Source organism: Mustela putorius, unplaced genomic scaffold, assembly GCF_011764305.1.
Source record: "Mustela putorius furo isolate JIRA1106 unplaced genomic scaffold, ASM1176430v1.1 tig00000129_pilon_pilon_pilon, whole genome shotgun sequence".
NCBI classification, from domain to species: Eukaryota; Metazoa; Chordata; class Mammalia; order Carnivora; family Mustelidae; genus Mustela; species Mustela putorius.
The window spans coordinates 52,542,553-52,568,923 of NW_025421290.1; the positions used below are offsets into that span (position 1 = coordinate 52,542,553).

The following is a 26,371-nucleotide window of genomic DNA, read 5'->3' on the forward strand; positions in this document are numbered from 1 at the left end:
TGACAAAGGTACACAGAGATCGTTTGATCGTCCCCTCTCAATGGGTGGGTGCTGGTCCACGTCCTTAAGCGGATGCCACACCCAGTGCAGAGCCCGGCGCGGGCTCAACCTCGACAGGCTGAGATCAGGACCTGAACCGACATCATGAGTCAGATCCTTAATCCACTGACCCGCCCAGGTGCCCCACGGGTTCTGTTACGGCTAATTCTACGTTAGTGAAGCTGTTCGAAAGAAAAGCCCCCAAGGATGCTCCCTCTCCTGGCCGGAAGGAGAGGAGGGATGGGTGGCCATTGGTGGGAGGAGCCAGGGGCCTTCAGGAAAGGGTGGGAGCCTCCGGTCGCTGCAAAGTGAGAGGGACCTGGCAGTGGACAGAGTGGACGGACAGAGGCCGTGGCCTGTGCAGACATAAAGTCTCCTTCCTAGCCAAGACTGCCACCATCAGAGGAAAGCGGGGGCTGTCCTTTGCTCATTTTCTGCTGGAGGAGGGACCTGGTGCGCGATCTGGGATCTCGGGCGGCGGGCTTGACATGGTGGGTTTGGGGGCGAGGATAACTCCAGAAAGGTGCTTGGCGCGGGAGGAGGGAGTAAGCTCTTCTCCAGACGCTTGTGCTGCTCCTGCCAACCACAGGGCACCCCGATGTCTTTGTTTCACAACCTTTGTGTTTTGTCCTGGGAAGTGAAGCATCTGTTACGGGGCATTCAACGCTCTTGGGACAGGATTTGTTTGGAGGGGAGAAGCTTCCGGAAAGTAGACCATCACGAGTCCTGTGGGAGCTCCGGCAGAAGACCTGCGAAGCACGAGGTTCCTAGCCATGGCCGAAGGAAAACAATGACTCCGGGCCCTTGCCCCCTCCCCGGGGGTTTGCCGGCCTCTGCGGTGTAGACCCTCCCACGTGGCCGACTTCCAGTTGCCCACGGGCGCTCTGCACGTGAGCTCAGGGAGTGCAGCCAGCGGCATTTTCGCCAGACGCAAATACACGAGGAGCACAGAGCGTCCTAAGAATGCATTATGCTTAGCAGCACGACTCCAGTGTGTTTATCACCTTTATATTTCATGATTATAAATTTATATAATTTAATTTTTTTTAAAGATTTTATTTATTTATTTGACAGAGAGCGATCACAAGTAGGCAGAGAGGCAGGCAGAGAGAGAGGGGGAAGCAGGTTCCCCGTTGAGCAGAGAGCCTGATGCGGGACTCGATCCCAGGACCCTGAGATCATGACCTGAGCCAAAGGCAGAGGCTTTAACCCACTGAGCCACCAAGGCGCCCCAGTATATAATTTAATTTTTAATACTGGCTGTGAAACGGGGGTCCTATCTTTTGCAGATTTTTCTACTTGGTTCTTTTTTTTACTTACTGATTTGCAAGAGCTCTTTAGGGGTTAAAAGAATTCTTTTGCTATATCTTTTGCAAATTTTCCAAGTTTGTGGTCTTTTGGCTTTTTTTCGGAACATGAACAAAATGGTGAGTCTCCTCTTTTAGGGCTTTGTGGTTGGCTTATAAAAACCCTGCTTACTAAAAACATATAAAGCGTTCTTTCCAGTGTTTTTCTAGAGCCTTTATTGTTACATGTTTCAAGATTAAATTCTTGCTCCGTCTGGAATTTATTTTGGTGTAAAAAGCGAGGTAAAGATTAAGTTGTTTTTGTTTTTTTTGAGTCCAGCCTGTCGTCCCACAGCATTTTGGGGGGAACCCATCTTTCCCTGATAATCCCCGTGCAGCTGTGTCCACCCCCTGAGTTCCTGAGTGCCTGAGGCCCATTCTTGGCTCTCAGTGTCCCCCCCCCCCGCCCCCAGCTGGTCCCTACTTCCGGACACCGTCACTCCATCCTTTAGGTCAATGCAGCCCCGCCTCCCTCTTCTGCAAACGCGTCCTGGCCATAGGCTCGCACTCAGTGTCCCGCGTACATCTGAGAATAGATGGGACGACATGCAAATCGACATTTTGTGTAGGTCACAGTTCAGGTTCAAGTTAGGACTGAGTAAACCTCTCTTACTTTCCTCCGCAGAATTTTAACACTTTCTAACTTTGACCAAGTTTGTTCCCAGGTATTTTATTTTGCTTCTGTTCCTCTGAACAGGATCCCAGCTTCCCTGCCGGTGTTTTGGGGGATGGGCCGGCACCCCTTGGCTCACCGTCTCCTCCTCACCCACCTGGCCACTCAGCAGATGTGCAGGGAGCTACTCCCCCTACCGAGTAGGGGTCCCTTGTCTCTGGGCTTCTAGGTGGGTCAGCCTTCGGGGGCTGCTCAGGGCCCTGCCGCTCCCTCGGTCCAGGTGTCTAAGACTCGCCCTCCCCGCCCCTTGCTCCAGGTGGAGTGCTCGCTGGAAGCACTTTCCCAGGTACGCCCTGGTCTCTATCAACTGAGACCACCAGCTGTCACCGGCTGCACGAGCAACATGGTTCGTGGGCGCCCAGTTCGTGGGCGCCCGCACCCTCACCTCCCGCGTCCAGCCTATTCGCGCGTTAAAACCCGCAGTCATACCCGCCCCTCCCTGCCCCCCCCCCCGTCCATGCCCCCCGGGGTCTCCTCCACCCACTTTGGCCTCCGGAGCCCCTTCTCCCCAGAACGACCGGGCTGCCGCGGAAGCAGGAGCGAGCGGCCCGTCCCCGCCGTGGGAAGTCTGTGGAGGTAGCCCACTTGGGGGGAGAGTGAAGCCCCCGGCTGTGGCCGATGGGCTCCTCCCCTGCCCCTCCGCCCGCCTCCCTGCCCAGCACCGGCTCTGGCTGGGCCCTCCATGCTCTGTCTGCTCTCCTGCTCCAAAGCTCTGTCCCTGCTCGGCTGACGCGTCCCGGGGTGAGAGGGCCTCCACGCACTCCCCCGACTCCGTCACCCTGTTCCTTTTGCTCCGGAACCGCGGGTGAATGCATCAGACACCTTCACACCTGCCTCCACACCTTCCTCCTCTCTTCCCGGATTTCTGTCCGCGCTGCAGCCCCGTGAATTTCTCCGGTCTCCCGCTTCACCGATTTCGCCTTCAGCAGACCCTGATCTACTGTCGTAACCCATTCACCGACCCTTACAGACTCTCCCGTCTCACCCCCCCCATACTGCCCCCACCCACAAGTGCCGCGTTTTTATGTGTAGGCTGACCTTTCAGAGTCCCTGTTTGGGAGAAGGTAAGCTCCCCGAGGATAAGAGCTCTTCTGTGTTTTCTTTCCTGTGTTCTCGGGGTTTGAAACTGGCTTGATCATCATTTATTAAGTGAACAAATGAGCCAATATCTGAATCTTTGGCCTCAAATGTGAGAGGGTTCCCTGCCATGTGCTGCGCGGTGGAGGCTAATGGCTCAGGAGCGGCAACAGACGGGTAAGTGGTGCTCTGAGCTCGTGCACCAAGAGCCCACTCCCCACGAGTCCTCCTGGAGTGTCTCAGACACACCCCGGGGGCTAGCAGCCCGCCTTCCCAGTCACACGGTCCCCTGTGCACCTGCCCTGCATCAGGAGGCTGCCTGTGTCCCTGGCGACCACTCTTCCTCTCCCTGTAGGAGGCCTGCTCCCCTGGCTGCTCCTGGAGGCCTGCTGTGCCTTCTGTGCCAAGAGTTTCTGTGCCCACCTCGGCAATGTGGCTCGGGCACACCGCTGTTCCAACCAGAAAGGTGTTTGGGACGCAGGCCACGTGCAGGAGTTTCAAAGTCCTGTCCTCCTGCCGGGAGCAGACACTAGACAAGCACTGGTTCCAGCGAGGGTGGCCTCCTCAGCCTGGCTCCTGGGAAGAGCAGAGAAGGCTGGCAAAGCTGCCGGCTGGACCAGGCAGAGGTCATCCAGCTGGCCAGTGCCCGGGTCCTACAGGAGACCGACCCGAGAGGCTGAGCTGTCCCCCTGATGCTGTGTTGGGGTGTAACACCCGTGAGCACAGCAGAGGTCTGCCACCAGCACGCCCTCTGTTGCCAACTGTGCCCATGATCCTGTGTCTCTTCTGAAGGAAAGATGCATGCCCAGTTCCTGGACCAAGGGGAGCCTGGCAGCCCCCTCACCCATAAGGGAACCTCTTGCCAGCAGGGTCCACACCTGCCCGGTGCCTCATCATGTTCCCACACCTGGGTGGTCTAATCTTAAGTCGGGCTGAAGAGACGAATGAGTTTCCAAAGAGCCAGAAGTCTGTACTGTCCAAGCAGAAACCCCAGAGCCCTCACCTGCAGGCAGAGGGGCTCTCAGTGATAGTGGGGGGGTGGATAAAAGGGGCTTTGAGCCTGACCCTTCCTGTCTGCGACACAGCATGAGTCCATCACACCAGTTGGAAACCCGAGGCTTTAATTCATTTTAAAAAACGGTGGCAGACCAGGAAAGTTCCAGCCGACTGTCAGTTCCTCAGGAAAGGTCGTCACGGAGCCCTTCTGGAGTTCCAGGGTTCTGGACAACCAATCCTCGAGGATTCCTCCCCAACCACACCCAGCCGCCCCGGCTGTCCGGAGAAGTTCCTCTTGTACTAAGTTCCTGTCTATAAAGATGCAGCCGCCATAAAGCATTCTGGGTGTGAGTGTGTGTGTGTGTGTGTGTGACGGCATGCCAGGCTTACACGGAGGGACGCCCTCCCAGCTCCGAAGGCACTCATCCTGGGACAGTCCACAAGTGGAAGATGAACACAGACTCATTTTCAACTCTGAGAATAACAATGCAAATAACAGCTTCTGCCAAAAAGTATCTCTGATCACCACTGTAGAAAACTTGGAAAACCCAAAAAGCCACAATCTCATCCCCATGAACACTGTGGTGTTCATACCCCTGCTTTAAAAAGCTGCACAGACAGCGTCACAGGTAGAGGGCACAGGGTGGGGTGTTCTGTCTCTGCCTCCCTGACTAAAGCATTTAAGAATTTCCACCATGGTGCCCACCAGGGGTGGCCCTGGGTCAGACGGTGGGACTCACACCCGGGTCCCCTCCCATAGCAGCTGCATAACGTCCGTGCCTCAGTTTCCTCAGTAGTCAAATGGGAATGGGGACAGGACTGTCACATCCCAGAATGGCTCGTAATGCTGGGAGTGTGCGGCTTTACTAGAATGACTGGTGTCAAGCCTCCATGTGCTTGGCGTGGTCACCCCATATTTCCTCACATGGCCCCCACCATATTCCTTGCCTGGGCGCGACGCTGGCACACATGGACCTGGAGTGTCAGGCAGCGCTGAGGTCAAGGGTTGTCTATCTCCTGCCCGCCCACCAAAGGCTGCCTGTCCTCACCAGGGACTGCCGCGTGCTCCCTGAACACGGTCACGTCCCCTTCCCCACCTCACAGGCAGGAGGGCCCCAGGCGCTCTGCCGGGCAGGCCCAGCTCTCTGTGACCATACCCAGTACGCCGTCAGCTGGTTGAGGACACACAGGCCCTCTGGGCTTTCGCCGAGCCACCCCTGGGGGCAGGAGCGTGTGCAGAACACAGATCCTGTTGTTCTCTCCCAAGTGTGGCCTGGCTGTTTGCAGCTGCAGAGCGAGCCACAGCTGGAGGGCCCGGCCTCGCAGGGAGGCAGCGGCATGGGGTCCGCAGCGGCACCCCAGATGGCGGAGCCCCAGGCCAGGAAGAGGAGGGTTTGCTTGGACGGGACTTGTTTCAAGCAAACCACCTGTGCACGACAAAACACTGACAGGGAAGGAAAGAGAGCAAGTGGGCAGTAACAGTGCGGATGCCAAGAAGCAGACGTCAGAAAGGCTTGTCCCACCTCCCAGGGCAGCAACTGGTGACCGACCAGAACCACCGCCAGAAGGATGGGGCAGGACACTTTTCCCTGGGCCCCCACATCTAGATGGCCTTTCTCGGGGGCCTTTCCCCACCTTCCCTGACCCGCGGGCCCAGTGGGTCGCCCTGTTCACGGCCTCCCACCCGCCTGGGTCCCCAAGGGCACGGCGAGCCCGGGGGCCAGGAGCCGCCCCGCCCCGCCCCGGAGGCTTGCGGTCCACGGTCCCACTGTCCACGGTCCCACTGCCGGGCGGCCGGGGCTCGCGGGGAGCGCGCCGCGGCGGGGGCCGGCCGAGGGTCAGCCGCACGCCCCGGCCGGTCGCCGCGCCCCGGCGGCCCCGCACGCAGGACCCCCGGCCGCGGTCCGCCAGGGCCCGGGGTGGGGGGCGGGGGCACCTGAGGCCCGCGGTGGGGGCGCGGGGGGCGCACGGACACTCTGCGCGGTCGGGGAGCCTCCGGGGACCGGAGGGGCGTCGGTTCCGGGCACCCCGAGGGCCGGGTCAGTGAGCGGGGGGAGGGACCGGCGGAGGCCCCGGGGTCGCGGCGTGGCGACACCGGGCGCGCGGGGCGGGGTGCTGGGCGGCAGCGGGCGGCCAGGGACGCGGGAGCGCGTGGGGCGCACGGGCCCCCGGAAGAGGGGAAAGAGGACGTGCGGGGTCCCGCTCGGCGGCTCCCGGGGGGCGGGGCGGGCGGGGCGGGGCCGGTGCGCAGGCGCGACGCGCGCTCTCGCGGGCCGCGGGCCGGGGCGAGCGCGGGTCGCCGGCAGGGAGCGCGCGCGTCCCCGCACTTCCGGCGAGCGCTCCGCGGGCCGCGATTGGGCTCGAGGCGGCGAGCGCGCGCCCGCCCAACCAATCGGCGGCGGCGGCGGGGCGGGGGCGGGGCGCGCGGCGCGGGGCCGCGCGGCGCGGGGCGGGGCGGGGCGGGGCGCGCGGCGCGGGGCGGGGCGGCCGCAGCCTGGTTGCCGCCCGCGGGCCTGTCCGCCGCCCGCCCGGCCGTCCCCGCCGCCCGCAGCCATGTGACCGCGCCGCCGCCCTCCGCGCGCCCGGCCCGCCCGCCCGCCCGCCCGCCGCCGCCGCGCGTCCGCGGCCCGGCCGCAGCCCAGGCCGCCGAGGGAGCGGCGGGGCCGGCGCCATGGCCGAGCGGGGCCGCCTGGGCCTGGCCGGCGCGCCCGCCGCGCTCAACACGCCGGTGCCCATGAACCTGTTCGCCACCTGGGAGGTGGACGGCTCCAGCCCCAGCTGCGTGCCCAGGTACGCCGCCGCCCGGCCGCTTTGTTCCCGCGCGCACCTGCCGGACGCCGAGACCCGCGCCCGGACCCGCGCCCGGACCGCCCGCCCGGGCCCTGCGCACTGCGTCGTCCCCGCCCGGGACGGCCCGCCTGGCCCCGTCCGCCAGGGGCCCTGCGCCCGGGGTCCCCGCCCCGCACTGCCCCTCGGGGACCTGCGCCCCGCACCGTCCCCACCGGGGACCCCACCCGGGACCCCACCCGGGCCCTCGCGCGCGGGGAGGGGCAGCCGGGACAGTGCAGCTGGCCGTCCCCCGGGACCCGCGCCCAGAGTCCCCCCGCCCGGGACCGCGCGCCCGGGACCTGGCAGCCCGGGCCCCCGCCCGGGACGGTTGACCCAGGACCCGCACACGGGACCGTCAGCCCGGAGTCCCCCAGCCGGGGCCTCGCGTTTGCGGCCCCCTCTCGGGCCTGCGCGTTCTGCGGGAGCGACCTCTGACGCGTGAGGGCCCCCCGAGGTCCTGGCGCCGCGGGAGGGAGCGGCGCGGGCTCCCCGAGGCGCGGGGCGCTCACCTGCTTGGGCTCCCGGGCGGCATCATGCACCTGTCCACGGCTGGTGGGGTCGGCTCAGGTGTGTCCTCTCTCCACTGCTGTCAGATTTCCTTCTGCGGCCAGCCACCCTGTCAAGCTGGGCGTCCTGAGAGTGACCCGCGGGCCCGCAGTGTCCAGGGAACAACTCGGGCTGGGACCAGGATTGTACGGTTTCACCCAGGACACGCCTCTTTATTCGTGGTCTCGCGGGGGCCTGCCCAGTCCTGCTGCCCCTTACCTGCTTGCACCAGGCTTCCGAGTTAGAGACACCTGCGTGCCCATGAGCAGGGCACTTTGCACCGGGCTGTCCATTCCGCTTTGGTGAAAGACTGCCCGCTCCCTTGACCAAGAAGTGCCTGGACCCCGGTGGGAGGAGCTGGCGGAGCTCTAGCCCACAGGCCAGTGCTCTAGCCAGATCAAGTCCACTCGGACGGGCAGCTGCGTTTCTCTTGGCAGCTTGGAGCTCTCTTGGTTTCTTCCTGACTTGGTGGTCCCCCATGATGGAGCCCTCAAGCTGAGGAGGGGCCAGACTCGCACCAGAGTCTGTTCTGAGTGGACACCAGACCTCAAGAGCGCTCCGTGGGTGAGGGCCTCAGGAGCGCCGTCCAGGCACAGGAAGTGGGTGGTGAGCTGCTGGGGGACCACACGCAGGCTCATCCTGCAGGTGTCACGGGGTGAGGAGTTGGGGTTCTGGTCCGTGGGGCTTGCCCACCACGCGTGCGGGGCTGGGAGGTCAGAGCACTGCTGTGCCAAGTGGACAGACTGGGCCCTTAACACACCCGCCAATCTGTATGAGGCCTCCTGTGCGACCTGAGGGTCAGCGTTACCAGGGCTTGCGGCGGAGGACTCCTGGTGCACCTGCCTCTTCTCTGGGAAGCCTCTGGGCTCGCAGCCACGCTGAGGAGCATCTCCCCGGGCCCAGCCCCCTTACCCTTGCCCATCCTGGGCATTTGCCTTAGAGTCGGGACTCACAGCCGGGATCCCTGAGGACTTTCCCCCTCACCCCCCATGCTTTTGTCTGTCCCCTCTGCGTTGTCACCACCACCACCACCCGGTCCACCACACCCGTCCCCCCCTTGCCTCCTGTGTCCCTGCCCCCTTGATACTCCAAGTGTCCCCAGAAGGGGGGTGCAGACAGGAGCCCGTCTTTGCTGCCCCTCCTCAGCGGCTTCCTGGGGCTTACCCAAGGACATTTACCTGGGGGTGCTGGGGGGTGGTAGCAGGAGAGGCCAGGAGGTAGGAGCTGCCTTTGGGGCGTGGCCTGCCCCTCCTGGAGCTGGTCTGGGACGTCCACTCCAGTGAGTGTTGGGGGAGGGTGTGGGCGGGGGATTTGGGGCTGGCGGGACAGGGCTGGGGTTGGGAGCTCCGTGGCTCTGCCTGGATGGGATGTAGGGGTGGGGGTGGCATGGTGATGCCCCAGGGCCATCGAGTGGTCAGGGTGGGCCGGCAGAGTTGACGGGTTGACCGTCCAGAATGTTGGTTGGAGCGGGTGTCCTCCGACTTTACTGGAGAGCAGACACCCTCCCTGAGAGGGGGTGCTCGTCCCTTGCCTGAGCCTCCTGCGCGCGAGCCCTCGGACGGGCTGTTCTCAGCTTGCTCCTGGGACTTTCTGTGGAAGGGGTCACACTCCCTCTATCCCTTTGAGTGTCTTGGTTTGGCCCGGTCTTTACGTTTTGGAGTGATGTTGCGCCAGTGGCTGTCCCTGCCGTGTGGTCCCTGCGGAATGACAGTCCCTACTGTAAGGGGACCTGGGGCTTGGTCGGCCAGTTTCGTCTGTGCTGCGGTCGGCACCCGAGTGCCGGTCCTCTGTGCGTGTGTAGCTGCAGGCGGCCGGCCTGGCGTCAGCACCGGCCCGTAGTGGGGTTTGGGGGGCTGTGATCAGTGTGACACCGGGCTGCTTCGTGGAGCGCGGTCGCGCCAGCGCCAGCCCCCGCTGGCGGGGACGCCCGTCCCCAGCGCTGCATTCTTGCCAAGGTTTTGCCTGGCTTTTAATTTTTGCCAGTCTGGTGGGTGTGAAGTGGTGTTGTGGCTTCCACCTGAATCCCTCTGATCACTCACGCAGGCCGCTTGCACGTCCTTGTCCCTTCTTCGGCCAAGTTTTCTTTTTGCTTCTCATTTTTGTTTTTCTCCTGGACTTGAGTCTCAGCATCGTCTTCAGGGGACGGTAATCCCTGCCCGGCCAGAAGTGCTGGACAGTCTTCTTGCAACGATGTGAATTTCGTGCCAGTCTGCAAGGTCTGTGCCCCTGCCTTCGGCTGGGCTGGCTCTTGTTCCCTGCTCGGCCCTTCTGATCGCGGTGGCAAGCTCCCTGCTCCCCACAGGGCCTACTGCCAGGGGTCAGGGCTGTACCTCGAGGGAGGCCCGACTGCGTGGTATCCTCGAGGAAGCCTCCCGGCAGTGCTCCTCCCCAGTGACCATCGGCAGCTGTGTCCCAGCCGCCTCCTGGGCGTGCCCCGCTGCTGGGGTTCCCCAGGCAGCCTCCTGGGCCCCCACCCTGCATCTCGGCAGGTTCTGGGTCCTTTTACACCATGAGCTTCCTACTCCTGCTGGACATTAGTCACCAGTTTCTAAATGCTGTGAGGCCGCCCGTCCTCTCCTGTGCGTGTTGTTCCCTCAAATCTTGGACGAACTCCTTGTGTGCATCCTTAGTGTGTTTGCGGGTCCTGGTTGCGGGTCTGCGTGCTAGAGGGATGTCCAGCCGGCAGTGCCTGTTTTGGTGATGCTGTGCCCGCCAGCCACATCCCAGCGAGACCATGCACTGCTCTGCGCCTGCAGGCCGGTCCTGTGGTTCCCAGCCTGGCGCCGGTGGCATGCGGCTCCCGGGGACTCCACAGCTCCCCCCATCCCACGGCGTGGCACCTGGTGCCGCGGCTCTCAGCAAGCGGCTGGGTTGTTGGCAGTTGGAGGCTCTGGGGCTCAGAGCCGCTGCGACCGCCCGTCCAGGGCAGGACTTGGGAAGTCGCTTGTCGCCGCTTGTCTTCCAGAGGAGCGGCCGTGCGGAGGTGGGCACCTGTCGGGTTCGGGAGGAGCCGCGGTGCCCTGCGGTGGGCTCACGGCCGGGGCCGTGCCACTCGCCACACCGCCGTGCGGGACTACCAGCCGTCTGACCACTCCTGTGCCTGACGGGCGTGGGTGTCAGCATGACAGATGGGTGTCGTAAACACTTCTGAGTGTCCTGTGACCTCTCCTTGACCCGCTGTTGTGTCACGTAGGGTCACCTCAGGGAAATGGTTTTCTAGCGTTACGCGGACCTTCCGTCCCGGAGGAGGTCACGCAGCGCCACCCTTCTTGCTTGCTGGTGGGCTCCGGTGATCGCGACCGGGGACTCGTGTGTGGATGCGTAGGGTCTGCGATACCCCAGGGATGTGCTTCAGAGCAAGGGCTTGTCCGGGGTGCTGTGGGTCGTTGCCGCGAACCTGGAACCGTGCGCCCTCGGAGGGTTTGGGGAACGTCTCCGGGAAGTCACCGTACCGTAGGGCTGCTCTGTGGGCAGCACAGCCTGGGTTCAGGGCTGTCCGCGGGCATAGGGCGCTCGGCCCGCCCGAGCTAGCTTCTTACAAAACATGTATTCCTGAGAATTTGTCCGCTTTGTCCAGGTTTTCAGGTTTATTGGGACCAAGTTGAGCAGCTGATCTGTGCGCCGTGCTCTTCCGTGGGTGGGCGGGGGTGGGGCGCCCGGCCGGGGCCCGGCTCCTCGCTGCGGGACCGAGCGCTCGTGTGTGTCCTGCCGCTTCTGCTGCTCGTTCTGGTTCCTGAGGACAGACGCGCGGCTCCTTAGTTCTTCCCGGTTTCCTCTCGTACAAGCTGCGACGTGGACGGTCGTTCCCCTGAAAATACACATATTTCTTTCAATCTCCCACCGCTCTTTCTTTAATCTGTCGGGATTTTCGGAGTTTCTCGAGAGACAAACATGTGGGGTCTTTTCTAGTTACTGTCCCGTGAGCTTCCCACGGCTTCTCTCTTGTCGCGCTGCGGGCGGAGAAAGTGCTCGGTGTGACGGCGGGTCCTTAGGGTTTTCGGAACGTGCCTTCTGGCTCCTTCTGAGCCGCTTCCGAGCCTGCTCTGTTTGTGCTGACCAGGAGTGTGTGTCTGGCAGTGGACGGTGTGTGAGGTCTCTCCGCGCACAGCAAGCCTGCTCGCTGAGGTCGGAGCTCTGTTCCCCTTTCTGTCTGCGGGACGAGCGTGGAAACCTAACCTGGTGCGGGACGGACTCATTTCTCTCCGAGTTCTGTCGTTCTGAAACCAAGTTCTCAGGCATACCCGTTTGGTTAGAGCACCTCCCCGTGGGGCGCCTGGGTGGCTCCGTGGGTTAAGCCGCTGCCTTCGGCTCAGGTCATGATCTCAGGGTCCTGGGATCGAGTCCTGCATTGGACTCTCTGCTCAGCGGGGAGCCTGCTTCCCTCTCTCTGCCTGCCTGCTGTCATCTCTGTCTCTGTGTCTAATAAATAAATAAAATCTGAAAAACGAACAAACAAAAAAACAGCTCCCAGGTCTTCGAACTTCAGGCTCATGTGACTCTGGTCGTGCTTTCCTTCCGACCGTGCGCTGGCGACGGAGGCTCTGGGTGGCGTCTGCCTCCTTCTTTCCCGTCCTTTGGGTCAGACCCCGCGTCCGTACGCCACATGTGCTTTTGGTTCTTCGCCGCGGATCTGGAATCCATTTCCGTTCAATCCGACAAGCTTAAGTTTTTAGCTAGAACTTTCCGTCTGTTGTCATTTATCAAAATCATTGATATTTGGGTTTATGTCTATCATTTGATTTCTGTGCTTATCATTCTCTGGTGTTTATGTCTGCTTTTCTCTCGCCTTCCCTCACCTCCCACTGACTCTTTTCCTTATTCTGGTTCCACCTCTTAGAGCAGCCTGAAATCCGGCGGAGTTTCTGTCTCTTCCGCGGCGACTCTGTGACTTGCAGCTGCTCGTGTTCCGTGGGGAAGGAACAGAGGGAGAGGATCCCACGCAGGCGCCACAGCCAGTGCGCCCAGCGCCGCACCCCGCGGGTCGGTCTCGTGACCCTGAGATCACGACCTGAGCTGAAACCAAGAGTCGGAGGCTTCCCTGACCGAGCCCCCAGGCGCCCCCATACTGGCTTTATTTCAAAGTTAATTTATCTTTATCCTATTCCCGACAGACGCGGGGACGGACCCCAGAACCTGTTATTTTGACCCAACCCTTGCCTGCTCATGCACCGGGTTCAGCATTCATCGTCCTGCTGAGCTCACGAGGCGTTGTGGTTCCTTCGCTTTGTGTGCGCTGGGTCACCCTCAACGCTCACCACTTCCCTTCCTCCTCCGGCAGCTCGGCACGTGGAACTGCTTTCTCCCTTTAATGTCTGAAGATGCATCTTTAGGGTTTGCTTTAGTGAGGCTGTGTCGGTAGCTGACTCTGTGTTCTCGAGACGCTTGCCCTGGTTTCTGGAGGGTGTCCTGGGGGTGGGTGCAGGCGGCGCCTCCGCTCCGCACATGGACAGTGTAGCCCCTGACTGTGCTCGGTTTTGCTCTCGAGCAGTCAGCTGCCCACCTGGGGAGAGTCACCTGGAGGTCTGTCCTCCTCCCTGGTGGCTTCGTGGTCCCCTCTCCGGTGTCCAAGCGCGGCTTTTCTCCTGATACTGCCGTGGTCAGGGTTGGGCTTTCCAACTCTGGAGTGCTGGGCCGTGTCCACGCCCTCAGTCTGGTGGTTGCCCCTGCCCCGTGCTGTGTGTTCTCCCATCGCGGTGCGTGTGTAGTGACCACAGGGGGGGGCGTGGTGAGCGCGGGCTGGGCAGGGTTCGCGTGTGCCTGTGACGGTCGGCAGTTTTCAGCCCTTCCTTCTACTTCTGTCCACGTGCCGCTGCCCCTGCAGCCCGCACGAGGGCCACTGCGGCTGGCGGCGATGGCGCCGTCTCCCAGCCCTGCCCCAGCCTGGCACAGACGTTGAGGGGCTATGGTGAACGCTCCTGGAGCTGAATGGAGGGGCTCTGCTCCGGACAGTGGGTTCTGTTTCACGTTGGGAGGAAGCCGGCGTCGCTCTCCTTGGGGGTGTGTGCTGGGGAGCGGGGCAGGCTGGACCCTGGGCCGTGCCAGCGGTGAACTTGGCCCGTGGCTGGGGCTGTCAGATGTGGGCATGGGGGGGGGCAGGCTCTGAGAGTGGACCGGGTGCTTGCGGCGTCTGAAGGATCCAGTCTGCTCTGGGGGAGAGGGAGGAAGCCGGCTCCACAGCCTGCGAGCTGTGAGGTCTGTGGGGCGACTGCGCCTCCACTGCGCCTTACGGAAGCTCACTTCAGCCCGCCCGCACATGTGTGTGCATACGTGTGCGTACGTGTGCACGCCCGGGCCGCGTGTCTGCTTCCGTGCCTCCCGCACAGAGCAGGCTTCTGTGAGGAAGGGAGCAGCTGCTGTAAAGAGCCTGAGCAGGGGGTCTGCTGGGGCACATGTGTGGTCCCGTGCGGTGCCTACGGGTCTGTGAACTCAGTGGGGACCCCTCAGGCACCTCTTGGATCTGGCACCCACCCCCTGCTTCTGCCCAACGCGCTGGCCGTCCCACCAGCAGGGCGGAGGACGGAGAGTGTCCATGGTGCGGGGGGGAGGAGACGGGTCCAGAGAGCGGCTCTACACTGGGGAAGGACGGTCTTTTCGACCCTGTGGTGGGTCAGTCTCAGGGGTCCTCCTGGAGCGGGCACACGGCGACGGGCGCTCAGAGGCTGGCGGGCAGGGTGGGGAGCACTGGCTGCCGGGCACCTGGGCCCCCCGCGTCGGGCTCCACGAGTCTCGCGCAGCACTGCCGCCGGCCTGGCCCCCGGACATCTGTGCGTCCCCGCGGGAGGCACCGGGCAGAGCGTGGACTTGACACAGAGTGTGGCAAGTGCGTGGAGCTGCTGGCCGCGGCCTGGCCTGTGCGTCGTGGGCTCCCATGGTCGCGCGGCTCGGCGGCGGATCGGGGGCTCGCTCTGAAAGCAGCGTGCGAGTGTTCCCAGGCCGCTTACGTCCAGGGCGCCAGGGTCCCGGCGTGCAGGGCAGGCACTGCCAGGCACTGCGAGCGCCAGGGTCTGGTGCTGGCCTCGGTGTCACGCCGTGTCTCCAGCCTGCACTGGACCCCGGGCCCCTGGAGGAAGGCTGTGTTCCGTGCTCCGCCCCTGACCCGGGGAGAAGCAGATGCCCCTCAGGGCCTCTGTCAGCACCGTCCACGGGCAGAGCCCAGCTGCTGCTGGCCTGGCCCTTCACGCCCCGCGGAGTCAAGGCTGCAGCCCTGGGCCTGTGGTTGGTTCACCCAGGGTGGGTCCCCAGAGGAGGGGCGCCTGGTAAATGATGTTGGCGGCACCTCAAGGGGCAGAGACGGTGGTGGGAGGCGCCAGAGAGCGGGCGCGCCGCCCTTCTTGTGGCCAGCCTCGCCGTGGCCCCGGCCACACGTCGCCCCCAGCCATGGTGCCGAGACCCTGAGGCACCTTTGTCCCTGTGGTGGGACAGGATGGGACAGGGTGGCCGTGGCCACAGGGGGCTCAGGGGACACAGACGTCGTCCGGTGGGCTGGGTGAGCCATGGGAGGAGACTGGTCCGGCCTTTTCCTGCTACATGCTGGGTCTTGCCCTTGGCAGAAAGGGAGGTGCTTCGTCGGCCCCATGGCTGGTGGCAGCTGGCCGGGTCCTGTCTCGGTGGCCGTCCCACGGCTCCAGCGTGCTCCCCTGCACACGTGCTGTGGGCCCAGGTGGGCAGCGCGGGTTCAGGGGTCTGTCCGCGCTGTCACCCTCTGGCCGCTGTGGCGGTGGAGCCCTGTTGGTAGGGGCTGGCCCCGTCTCTGTCCCCTTAGCCCTGGGCAGGCCCTTGGAGGCCCTTCCCTCCACCCGGGTTTGGTTGTGCCTCCTCCAACCTGCCGGCTCTGCCCTGGGGGGGCCACATGGTCTCTGGCCTCCTCCGTGTGGCACAGGCTCCTCCCTGTCCACGGCCGCTCAGTGGGGAGGGCACATGTGGCCCATATTGGGCCTGTGGTGACGCCCTCAGGGCAGACCCTTGAGTGGCCGCTGGGGTGATTGTGTGTGAGTCAGAGCCTCTGACCGGTGCCCTTGGGGGCGTCTGCATCTTCCACTTAACCTGAGGCTCAACTTCTAGGGTGACCGCTGCTGACCTCATGCCCCGTAAGGGCGTGTCTTTGCGTCATGGCCGGTTAGCCCTGCCCTGGTCTTGGATGAGCTTGTGCTGGCCTCAGCTACCGCGGCGTGAGGAACGGCTCTGTGCAGGTGTCCCCAGGTCCCAGGAGGGCGGGTGTCCCCATGCTTCTGAACTCGGTGGGGTGCTCTGTGCTGGCTCAGGCCCCACAGCTCACCCCTGCCCACCTGGGAGTGGACACTGCATCCCCGAGGCACCTAGAAGTGGCTCAGGCCGGGTGTCCCGTGTGGGGTGGGCTCTGGTCAGTGAATCGTGGTGCTGAACCGTGGGCACGGCTGGGTGCAGGCCGCCTGGAGGTGCTGTGCAGTGGGCCTGGAGAGGCAGTGGGGCTTGGGGACCCTCCTGTGCTCTACAGTGGCCCAGGCTGTCCACCTCAGCCCCTGCTCCAGGCTGGGCTGTGCTTGGCAGTGGGGCCCCCTTGGCTGTGAAGACCTGTCCCGGGATGTGGGCTCTGGTGACCTGGCCCGCAGCTGCTTCACTGTTCACTGGGCGCCCCGCGGGGGCCTGGGCTGCGGCCTGTCCTCCGTGGCAGGGGGGCTCTTGCTGAGGCTTGATCACGTCCAGAGGGCATTGGGGAGCGGCACCAGTGCACCCCCTCTCTGGCCGGCTCTGGCAGGAAAGGAACGAGCGGGCCGTGTGTTTACAAACACAGAGCTTGTCCAATGACGCATCCCGAGGCAGGATGATGAACTCATTTGTGGGTGTGGGGTCCCCGAGAGACAGGCATGAGGACAGGGTGGGGGCTGATCTGTGGCTGGGGTGAGTAGGGCCCTACTCGGAGCCGGCCCACGGAGGGAAGGTGGTGGCGGTGGCGCAGAGGAGAAGGGGCAGCCGGGAGGCTGAGGGTCTGGTGGGGCACACAAGGGCTCCCCACCAGCCGCTGGGCTCTTGGGCAGCACCGCGGGAGCGGAGGCCGTGTTCGTGCTTTCTGCCCAGCTTGTGGGCGCTGCTGCCGCCGGTCCCTGGCGAGGAGAGAGAGGCTGAGGCCTGGGGTCTGCGCGGGGGTGGGGGGGAGGATGGGCTAGACTATCTGTGGATCCCAGACTAGGTCACTGTGGCCCTGGCAGGTCATGGAAGGTTCCAGAAGTGTGTTGGTTTGTAGCCCAGCCCTGGAGCAGGACTGCTGAGGACCAAGTCCCCGAGCGTCCCCCATGGTGTTGGTCTTGGCAGAAAAAAGCCTCATGCAGGGGGCAGATCGGCTGTGGGGGCCGTGGTGAAGGTTTCCCAGGAGGGGCTGGTACGGGTGGGGGTGCGCCCGTGCCCTCTGCCCAGCACTGAGGGCCTGCTCGGCTCTGCCCTCGCCGTCTTTTTTTTTTTTTTTAAGATTTTATTTATGTATTTGACAGAGATCACAAGTAGGCAGAGAGGCAGGCAGAGAGAGAGGAGGAAGCAGGCTCCCCGCGGAGCAGAGAGCCCGATGCGGGGCTCGATCCCAGGACCCTGAGATCATGACCTGAGCCGAAGGCAGCGGCTTAACCCACTGAGTCACCCAGGCACCCGTGCCCCCGCCTTCTAGATCTAGCAGAGGATGAATTCCTATTTTGTCTCTTGGAGAATAGTTTCCTCAAAAAAGGATGATAATGCCCCTCCCCTCCAGGGTGCGTGGCTGCTGCGGGGAGACGGGCAGGCTGCTGGGGCTCCGCGGTTAGAACAGGCCGCGGTTCGGCACAGGGACCTGTCAGGGCGGGGACAGCTTTGTGCCAGCCGCCGCTGGGGGGACTCAGGAACCCGTGTCCTTGGAAAGCTGGGATGTCCCGCGTACCTGCCTGCCTGTGGCTCCAGGCAGAGAGGGCTCTGGGGACGGCGCAATTGGCCAGCGGCGAGGAAGCCAGGCAGACCTTCGGGCTCTGCCACCGCCACTGCCCTTCCTTTAAGTTGCCGCGCGCTGGGCCGCCGCACGCTGGGCCGCCGCACGGAGCGTTGTGTTTACAACAAACAGCAGCGCGTCTGATTAGCCGTCTTTAGAAGACGGCGTCTGCGGAATTCCCTCCACCCGGCCGACAGGGAGATCCCTGCTCCTGAGACATGCAGCCTGGTGCCGGACTGTGGGGCTGTTGGCCCAGGGGGACAGGCAGGCAGACCCAGAGTCACACAGCAGGGAAGGGCAGAGTCGGCGGGCTTCGGTCCGACACCCTGGGCCGCAGATCGACCCTCACAGTAGGGCAAGGTGAGGCCAGGGCGGGAGTTCTCATCCTGCTGGCCCTGCGCTGGGCCCCTGGAGGGGCGCTCAGGGTTGTTGAGGCCCCCAGCGCGGCCTCGTCCCCTGTCCCTGCACACCCCTCCCCCACGCCAGGTGCCCAACTTGGCAGTCCCGTTGTCATTTGAGATTTGCTCCCTGGCCGCTGTTGCCTTTCCTGCCTGGAGGCGCAGCCCCCGGAAGCCGGCCCAGCCTGCTGTCCCCCGGCTGCTGCCCGCGGCCCTCCAGCACCAGCCTGGACACCAGCCTGGCAGATGGTTTGGGGGGGACGCAGGGGCCTCCAGGAGCTCTGGGAGAGTCTTGGGCTCTAGTGTGGTCCACTGGGGCAGGGGTCCTGAGTACTCTCTGGGGGTCTCACTGTGATGGAAGCACCCGGAGCGCTACTTGAACGGGGGGAGGCAGGCGGTGTGCGTCGTGGGGCACAGCGGTGGCGCTCTCCCCAGACCCGAGGCTCCGGGTGGCTGTGGGCCCACAGTCCCCCACAGGCACATGGAGAGGCGAGGGTCCAGCCGCCGTCCAGCTCTGGTCCTCGCCTGCCGGGCTACGAGTCAGGGCCCCCCTGACCCGGTGGTGGGGCACCATCCTAGCTCTTTTAGGCTGTGGGCACGGCGCTGCTTTGCATGGGGAGCTAGGGGTCCTGAGCGATGACTGCTGGGCCCTGGAGGATGCAGGCCATGACGTTGACCTGACCTCGGTGTGACTGTCCCTCGCTTGGTGACAGCTCAGGCGGTACCTGAACCTGCTCCCTGCTGGCCCCGGGGGCAGGGGTGTGCCTGAGAATGACTCAGTGCTGGGCCTGGGCTCCCTGAGCAGAGGGAGGGGTGAGAACACCCCTGGACACGGGGAGCCCGAGACCCAGGCTTTCCGGGAGGCTGCTCCCGGGAGGAGACGTGTGGGCACAGACCCCTTATAGGACCCCCGCTGGGGCTTCTCTGGTGACCCTGGGGGGGGGTGGCCAAGAGCGATCTGGAGGGCGTGGGCGTGTCTGGGAGAGGAGGTCGTGCTGGCAGCCGGAGGCCCGTCTCTGGGGCTTGGGTGAGCGGGGGAGGGGCAGGGCTGCAGGGGGCCGGTGGCTTCGGGGCAGGGGAGCCACTGTCCTGGCTCGACCCCCTGTTTCTCAGAGGAGCCAGTGTCAGAGCAGGGTGTGGGTCGGGGTGTGTGGCCTGGGGAGCACCGGCACAGCCCTGGAGGCCTTGGGCAGGGCCGGGCGGGCAGTTAGTGCTGCGTTCTCCGGGGCTGTGTGTGGCGTCTCACGACGGGAGCTGCTGGTGACGTGGGTGTGTCCAGGCAGCCGGAGGGGGGGGGTGGCGTGGAGGGAGGGACGGGGGCCACTGCTGGCCGAGGTAGTGTGGTCAGTGTGGGGCTCCTGGGGCAGGACCCCGGCCAGGAGGGCTGGAAGTGCCTGCGGGGTGGTCTCCCAGAGAGCTGGGCTGCATGTGCCCACGGCGTGTTGGTGAGAGGCCGAAGGACGCAGCTTCCCGGAGCTTTGTCTGGTGGCCTTTCCCCGCCGAGGCCACGGACGTGAGGACCACGGCCATGCTCCTTCCCTGCGGGTCTCTGTTCACGGACCCACGGACCCCTGGCCAGCGGAGCGAGCGGCATCTCCCTGTGGACCCTGGCCCTGGGGCCGGAGCTGCTGCTCCCCAGGTCGCCAGCAGCCCCCTGCCCCACTCGGGACGGGCCCTCGCACCTTCCGCAGGAGATCGGGAGGCGGCCAGAGCCGGCCGTGGCTCCGCTACCTGGGACAGGCCCCAGTCCTTTCCGCCCGCGTCCCGCTCTCGGTCTTCGGCGCATCTTGACACCATGTTGACATCACCGCGGTGCCTGCCGTGGCCGACGTGGTCCTGGCCAGCCCGAGCGCGGTCCCCTGGCGCTCACTCGTGAAAGCCAGGCTGACCTCTGACTGGCAGTGAGGGATTTGCACTCACGTCGGTTATCTTTGTTCTGCTTTTCCTTTGCTGTTTTGGTCATTTTTTTCTTCAGAAACTGATCAAGGTCGATTGGCTTCTTTTACTTCCTCCAGGAAGCGTGTTCTCTGGTCTCTTCCTCTGTTGCCGGCTTGTGTGGAAAGGACGCTTAGGGACCTTGAAGGGCCGCCCGGCCCCTGTCCCCTGTGCATAGTGGGACCAGCCTCAGGGCTCCCAGATTCCTGCCCTCAGCCCTTTGAGGGTCCTGGCCTCAGGGCTCTGTGGTGGTTTCAAGAAGTTCGAGACAAGCCTGCTCCCGGTTCCTCGGGGGAAATCGTGTCTTGCCAGGTCCTCGGAAGGGCTTCCTTTGGGTCTGGTGCCCGGGGCGCGACTCCCTGGATGGCGTCAGAGCTGCCCTGGGGACGCTGACGAGCACGAGCGCGTGGGTTGCTCCTCATCATCCGGGGGCTCCGCGGGCCGTTCCTGACGCAGTGGGGGGTGCACATGTCCCCCAGGCCTGCTCCAGGGGCCCCTGCTGGCCAGTGGGTGCTGTTGGGGGGCAACCCTGGGCACACTCAGGAGCCCTGGGCAGAAGCCGCAGCCAGAGCCGGCTGTGGGTGAGAGCAGGGGTGCGCAGCGGGCAGGTGGGGCACCCGACCCCGTGATGGTAGGGTTGCTGTTCCCTGTGGGCCTCCGGGTACCCGGGCTTCCTCGGGGAGGCTGCTCTGCAGGCGGCCGTGTGGCTGCAGTGGGTCCGTGCCCGCGGAAGTGTCCGTCCAGCAGCTGCGGGCTCTCCTGCCTGGGCCGCCTCATACCGTCACACAGCAGGTCGGGTCTCGACATGCGCTTGGGAAACAGAATTTAGTCTGTAGCACCCACTGCCCCCCAGCGTTTTGGGGGGTACCCCCAGCGTGGGGCGCACCTCTCCTGCCCCGTCGCAGGTCTCCGCTGCCCCTTCCCCCGACCGTGTCTGTGGGCAACATCGCTGCTCTTTATCCGCGTGGACCCGGGGCCTGGCAGAGCCCGGGACTCGGCTGGGTCAGGCCCATGTGGACCGTACCAGCTCTGTCTGCTCCCGGCTCCCAGCCGTGGGCTGCCTCGTGGGACCCCCTGCCTCCCTTCTCCTCCGGGGGCTCAGGCTGCCCCATGTACATTCCCGTTACCGACAACCTGGAACCACCTGGTGCCCTCCCGGGTGGCCGCAGCCCATGCCCAGCGGGGGCTGGTTCTGTCCCTCCCCGGAGCCTGCCTGTGTCGGGGGGCTGCACACGGCACGGCACTCCGCGGTCAGCCGTGGGCCCCACACCTTGTGGCGGCCCATCACTGAGGGCCGTGTGGCCTAGAATGGGCTGGCTGTCCCTGCAGGGAACGTTCCTGCTCCTTCTCTGGGCTAGCCTGGGACAAGACTGGGCAAGCCTCCTTCCAGGACAGCGCTGGGCAGGGGCTCACCTGCCAGAGACAAGGTGGGGTTGTGTTCCCCTCTAGTGGCTGGTGAGGGGCACCTGCATGCCTGGGGCCGGGTCTGGGTCAGCGATGGGGGACGCAGCCCCAGGAGGAGAGCTCCTGATGTTTGGTGGCCCACGGCCAACACTCTTGTGGAAAGTGGTCTCGTAGCTGCGGCTGGCTGGAGATTTGGGGGTCCCAGGGCTGCTTGGAGCACCTCCCAGCAGACACACGGTACTCCCCGCAGGCTCCAGACTCTTCCCTTCGGGTGGCCACGCGGACCACTGACACCAGCAGCTCCCTCAGGGACTGGCTCCTGCGTCCTTCCTCTGGCCCCTCTGTGGGCAGGCTGGCGGACTGGGGCCAGGAGGTGGGCTCACAGGGACCCAGCCGCCCTCCTGCCCTTCCCTCCCGGGGCTCCCAGCCTCGTCAACAAAGGCCTTCCTGGCCCCATGTGCTGGCCAGTGGAGACACCTCTGACCTTGCCTCCTGATCAGCAGGAAGCAGCCTTGTCCCAATAAGGCTCACACCAGAGACATCAGAGAAGGCCGAGCTGGCCGCTGGGAGCTGGCAGTCCCCAGAGGCTCCCGGGGAAGGGTGACCAGTGCTTAGGGACATGGGCAGAACCGGACCCTCAGCCTGGTGCAGAACTTCTGACGAACCGTCCAGCCACCGCTCTATGTCGCTGGTGTGTCTTTACAGGAAGCCGCTGGTCCCCGCGCCTCACCTCCCCAGCCTCGCACGGACACCGCTCTGTGGCCTGGCACACCTGGAGTGGGGCGTGGGGGGCCCGCTCTCGGACTGGCTGAGCTCCGAGGGGCGGCGGGAGCGTGGGGGCCCCTGGCTAGTGGCCACCGCAGAGCCTGAGCTCCCACCAGGGCAGACACACGACTGCACGGATGGGTCAGCTTCTCTACACAAAAGGCCCCTTAGTTTTCCGTCCTACCAAACACACACTCAGCGCGTTTGGGACCCCGGAGGAATGTCCCCACGCGTGGCTGCGGTGGCAACCCCTCCCCCATGCCTGGAGGGAAACTGTACAAGTCAGCGTTCGGCTCAGAGGGCCAGCCCGGGCGCTCGTCTGTTCCGCAGAAACCCGTGCTGCACCCCCCTTGTGCCCTGCAGGCCTGTGAGCCATCCTCGGAGCCAGGCCTGGCAGGGCCCCTCCTTGGCCACATGGGGTGCCCTGTGCCGGCCGCCCTGGAGCAGGGCTCAGTCCCTCAGTGGGTTGGTGGGGTTACTAGTTCGCCCCATGGAATCACCCTTCGGCGGAGCCGGGGCCGGGCGTCCGGCGGAAGCTTGCGCGGCGTCCCCTCCTGGCAGCCTCGGTTCCCGGCTGCCCGCCGTCGTCAGAGGGCAGCGGCAGCCTCAGGCTCGTCCCACACCAGCGTCACTCACGTCACCCCGGGCAGGGTGGGCGTGGCACAGGACGGTACGCAGACCACGTTCCCAGAGCGTCCCTCGCAGTGCGGCTGCACCACTGTTCTCCGATGGTCCGCGGCTGTGAGCCGTCAGGCCCGACGTAGCGTATCCTGTCCGTGTTGGGAAAACTGCCGAGGTTTCGGGCACCCATTGGGGATCTCGGAGCCTGTCCCCCTCAGACAGTGGAGGCTCCCTCACGAATGTCCACCACGGTGCCCTGCACAGTCACCAGAAGGTGTGACTAGCCCACATGTCCATCAGCGGGTGAACACGCGAGCAAGGCCTCTGGGGTACGGGGCCGTTTCTCTGCCCTCTGCAACCTGGACGGCTCTGGGGAACGTGCTCGGGAGAGAAGCCAGGCACAAAAGGCCATGTGCCCTGTGGTTCCCGTCCCTGGGGCGTCCAGACAGGAGGACCCATGGGGCGGGAGCAGACTGGTGTCTGCCAGGTCTGGGGCAGGACAGTGGGTGGCAGCCGAGGGGCTGGGCCAGCTCTGTAGGTGATGAGACGTTTGGGGTTACAGCTGCTGATTGCTTACCGGTGAACGTATCAAGTGCCACTGATTCGAAAACTTTAAAATGGCCAATTTTGGGGCGCCTGGGTGGCTCAGTGGGTTAGGCCGCTGCCTTCGGCTCAGGTCATGATCCTGGGGTCCTGGGATCGAGCCCCACATCGGGCTCCCTGCTCAGCGGGGAGCCTGCTTCCTCCTCTCTTTCTCTGCCTGCTTGTGCTGTCTGTCTCTGTCTCTGTCTCTCTGTCAAATAAATAAATAAAATCTTAAAAAAATAGAAAAAATAAAATGGCTAATTTTACATCATATGTACTTCACCTCAACAAGTGACGTGGACGGACGGCAAGGACAGGTCTGGGCTCCAGCAGGTGGCGGGCAGGGGAGCTGGTCTGCGGTGCTGCCAACACTGGGGCCTCCGCAGGCTCGCGGGCCCCGGGAGCACCTGCCGGGGGGTGTGCTGCGCGTGGCAGGTGTCTGGGCCCGTGGACATCTCGGGAGACAGCCCCCTCTCCTGGGGGGTGCTCCCTGGGGCCTTGGGGTCCTGCTGCCCTCACTCATTCTTGGGTGTTTGGCCGGAAATCCTGGGTGTGCACAGGAGGTGTCCGTGGGTGCTTGGGGGCAGTGCCCTCCTGGAACCACGGACTTTCCCGTGGCTGGAGCTTTTCAAAGTGAGACGGTGGCGGGGGAGGGGGGCGCGTGCGTGTCCTGCTCTGCCCTCAGCCTCAGGGCTCCAGGCAGCAGGGGCTGGACAGCAGCCCTGGAAGGTTCTGGAGCCTGAGGTCATTGGGGTTACGGTCCGCACTTCTGTGGGCCGCCTCTGTGGCTGTCGCCCACGTTCTGGCCATGTTAGTCTTTTTGTTGTGCTTCTGTAAGAGGCTTTGTGCCCTGGACATTAGTCCTTTGTCTGCCCGCGGCTGTTTTCCTGCATCTGTTGTCTGACTTAGCTTGCACTAACGTCCACGTTTCGCATCTCGGGACCAGTGGGTCTCCTGCGCTGGGGTCTTGTGCCTTCCTCCCTGCGGCGTGGTGTACCTGGCCCCTCCTCCCCGGCGAGAACTGCCTGCCTGTGCCGGGCATGCTGGGCCCTGGGGCTGGTCCTGCTGTTGGGCGGTGAGCACTTCCCGGCTCCGAGTGCCCTCCGCGAGGAGGGAGACAGGCAGTGACCTTGCAGCTCGGGCCTGGTTGCTGCCGTGGGGGGACCACAAGCAGGTGGGGACTGGCTTGGACCCTGGGCTAGAACGCGGGAGGTCTTGGGTGGCGCCGCCCGTCGGGCCTGCCCAGAGGCTGGGTGGAGGCGGGCACCGGGCATTTCCATGCCAGCAGGACCTGGGAACAGCAGGGCAGGTGATGTGGGGCCTGATGGGAGCAGGGCCAGGAGGACAGCGCTTCTAGGAGATGGAGAGGAGTCGGGGCAGGATGGGTGGTCATGAAGATTCCGGCCACACACGGGAGAGAGGCTGCGGGTTGGGAGCTGTCACCTTCGGCAGAATGTAGAGAACCGCAGCTGGTGACGTGCGCGCACACGGGCCCGGGGGCCTCCTCCCAAACCCAGCAAAGCCAGGAGGGGCTGGAGCCCCAGGAGGAGGACCCGGTCCGCTGGGCTGGGTGGGCGGCTGGCCGAGGGGCCCAGACACGGGGCTCGGGGCAGAGGGCGGAGCCGGAGGCCTCCTTGTCCCCACTCTGGGCTGCGGCAGCCACGAGTCCAGGGTCAGCAGAGTGAGGGAGAGCAGGTGGCAGAACTCAACGGGGGCGCACGCCTGCAGCTGGCACATGGGAATGGGAGGCTCTGGAGAAAGAACATTCCGGAACATTCCGTCGTGATGGCAGACAGAAAGCCTGGCACGGGGAGCAAGACAACGCTGAGAAGAACCACAGATTGGAGCGGCAACAGGGTGGACGTGGACAGAAGAATTAAGAGCCTGGGGTCCCGCAGCAGGAGCCCCAACATTCTGCGCAGAGCAGGGGGGCCCTTGGCGCTCCTTCAGGCGGGATCCGCGGTCTGGGCCCCGCTGCAGGCTGCTCGGGCCGAGCCTTACTGCCTGCGTCCACGGGCAGCCCCTCCGGCCCGAGGGGCAGCATCGCCTTCCTGCCCTGTCGGCGCCCTGTCTGCCCAGGGTCCTCGGCGGGGCGTGAGCACAGGTCTCCCACGCCCCGGGCGGCCTGGGGGGCAGTCGGGGGAGACAGCCTTGCCTTCCTCTCGGGGTGGTGGGAAGGCTCCTCGTGGCAGAGGTTTGTGATCAGACGTCGAAAGCAGAGCCCTGCGCACCGTGGGCGGGCGCGGGACCTGGCGCGGGGCAGGGGGTCGCCGAGGCGCTAAGCATGGGGTGCCCGGCAGTCCCGCTACTGGTGTGTTGGCCCCAGGGCCTGGCCGTGGGGTCTGAGCACGCACTCCGTGGCTCACAGTAGCCAGGCCACGGAAGCAGCCCAGGGGTTCTGCAGCGGGTGAGTGGAAGAAGTCCGTCCGCGCGTGGACGCCTCCTTGGTCTTCTTCAAGGGAGGAAGTCCCGACACCTGCCCCTGCGAGGCTGAACCGCGGGACATCGCACAGACTGACCTCAGCCACTCGCAGGAGGACAGGCACCCTGTGACCCCTCACCGGACGTCCCTAGAGGAGTCCGTCTGCACAGACACAGAGGGCTGGGGTGCAGGGGGGTCGGGCGAGGCGCGGAGCATGCATGGGGCCGGAGTGGCCCTCGGGGAAGACGGAAGGTTCTGGAGCTGTGGCAGTGGGTGTGCAGCCACTGGGTGTGCTTACTGCCACCGAGCTGCATAATTAAAAAAAAGTTTTATGTTTATTTTACCACAATAAAAACTGAGCTACACTTGGCCTTACCGTCTCCAAAAGAACACCGAGGAGACTCACACCCCACGGGGCAGGGGGCGGTGAGTTGAAATCAGGAACCATGGTGTTGGCCAGCGCTGACCCTCTCCGAGTCTGGTTGGGCCCAGCTGGAGACCCGGGGAGCGGCCCCGGGGATGGGGGTGGCTGGGGTCCTGCTCCAAGTGAGGCTGGTCTCCAAAGCGTCAGACTGGCCAGAGGGCCTCAGGTGGGGACTGACCTTCCTCTGTCCCTCGCCCTGGAGCCAGAGGGACTCCAGTCGTGCCCCGCCTGGACCCCACTGCTGCCCAGGCTCTGGGGAGCGCAGAGGCTTAAAGGAGACGCTTGGGCGCCGGACGCCTCCTTGGCCACCGTGTACACACCCCCGCGGGCAGCCGGGCCCTGGGCTACCGTCTCTGGTTTGTGTCACACGTGAGGTTGGGGGGTGG

General features: G+C 64.5%; 1 protein-coding gene across 5 annotated transcripts in view; it reads left to right on the forward strand.

Annotated features, from left to right (window-relative positions):
- Positions 1–6,717: 6,717 nt before the first annotated feature.
- The window catches only part of PACS2 (phosphofurin acidic cluster sorting protein 2), a 52,666-nt gene continuing 33,012 nt past the window's right edge, over positions 6,718–26,371 (forward strand). For 2 of the 5 annotated variants that reach the window (XM_045074562.1, XM_045074563.1), the window contains exon 1: positions 6,720–6,921. In XM_045074562.1, coding sequence (XP_044930497.1) covers positions 6,803–6,921 — 119 coding nt within the window. In that variant the 5' untranslated portion in view covers positions 6,720–6,802. Of the gene's footprint in view, positions 6,922–26,371 lie in introns of all 5 variants that reach the window. The other 3 variants (XM_045074564.1, XM_045074565.1, XM_045074566.1) reach the window with 2 other exon arrangements.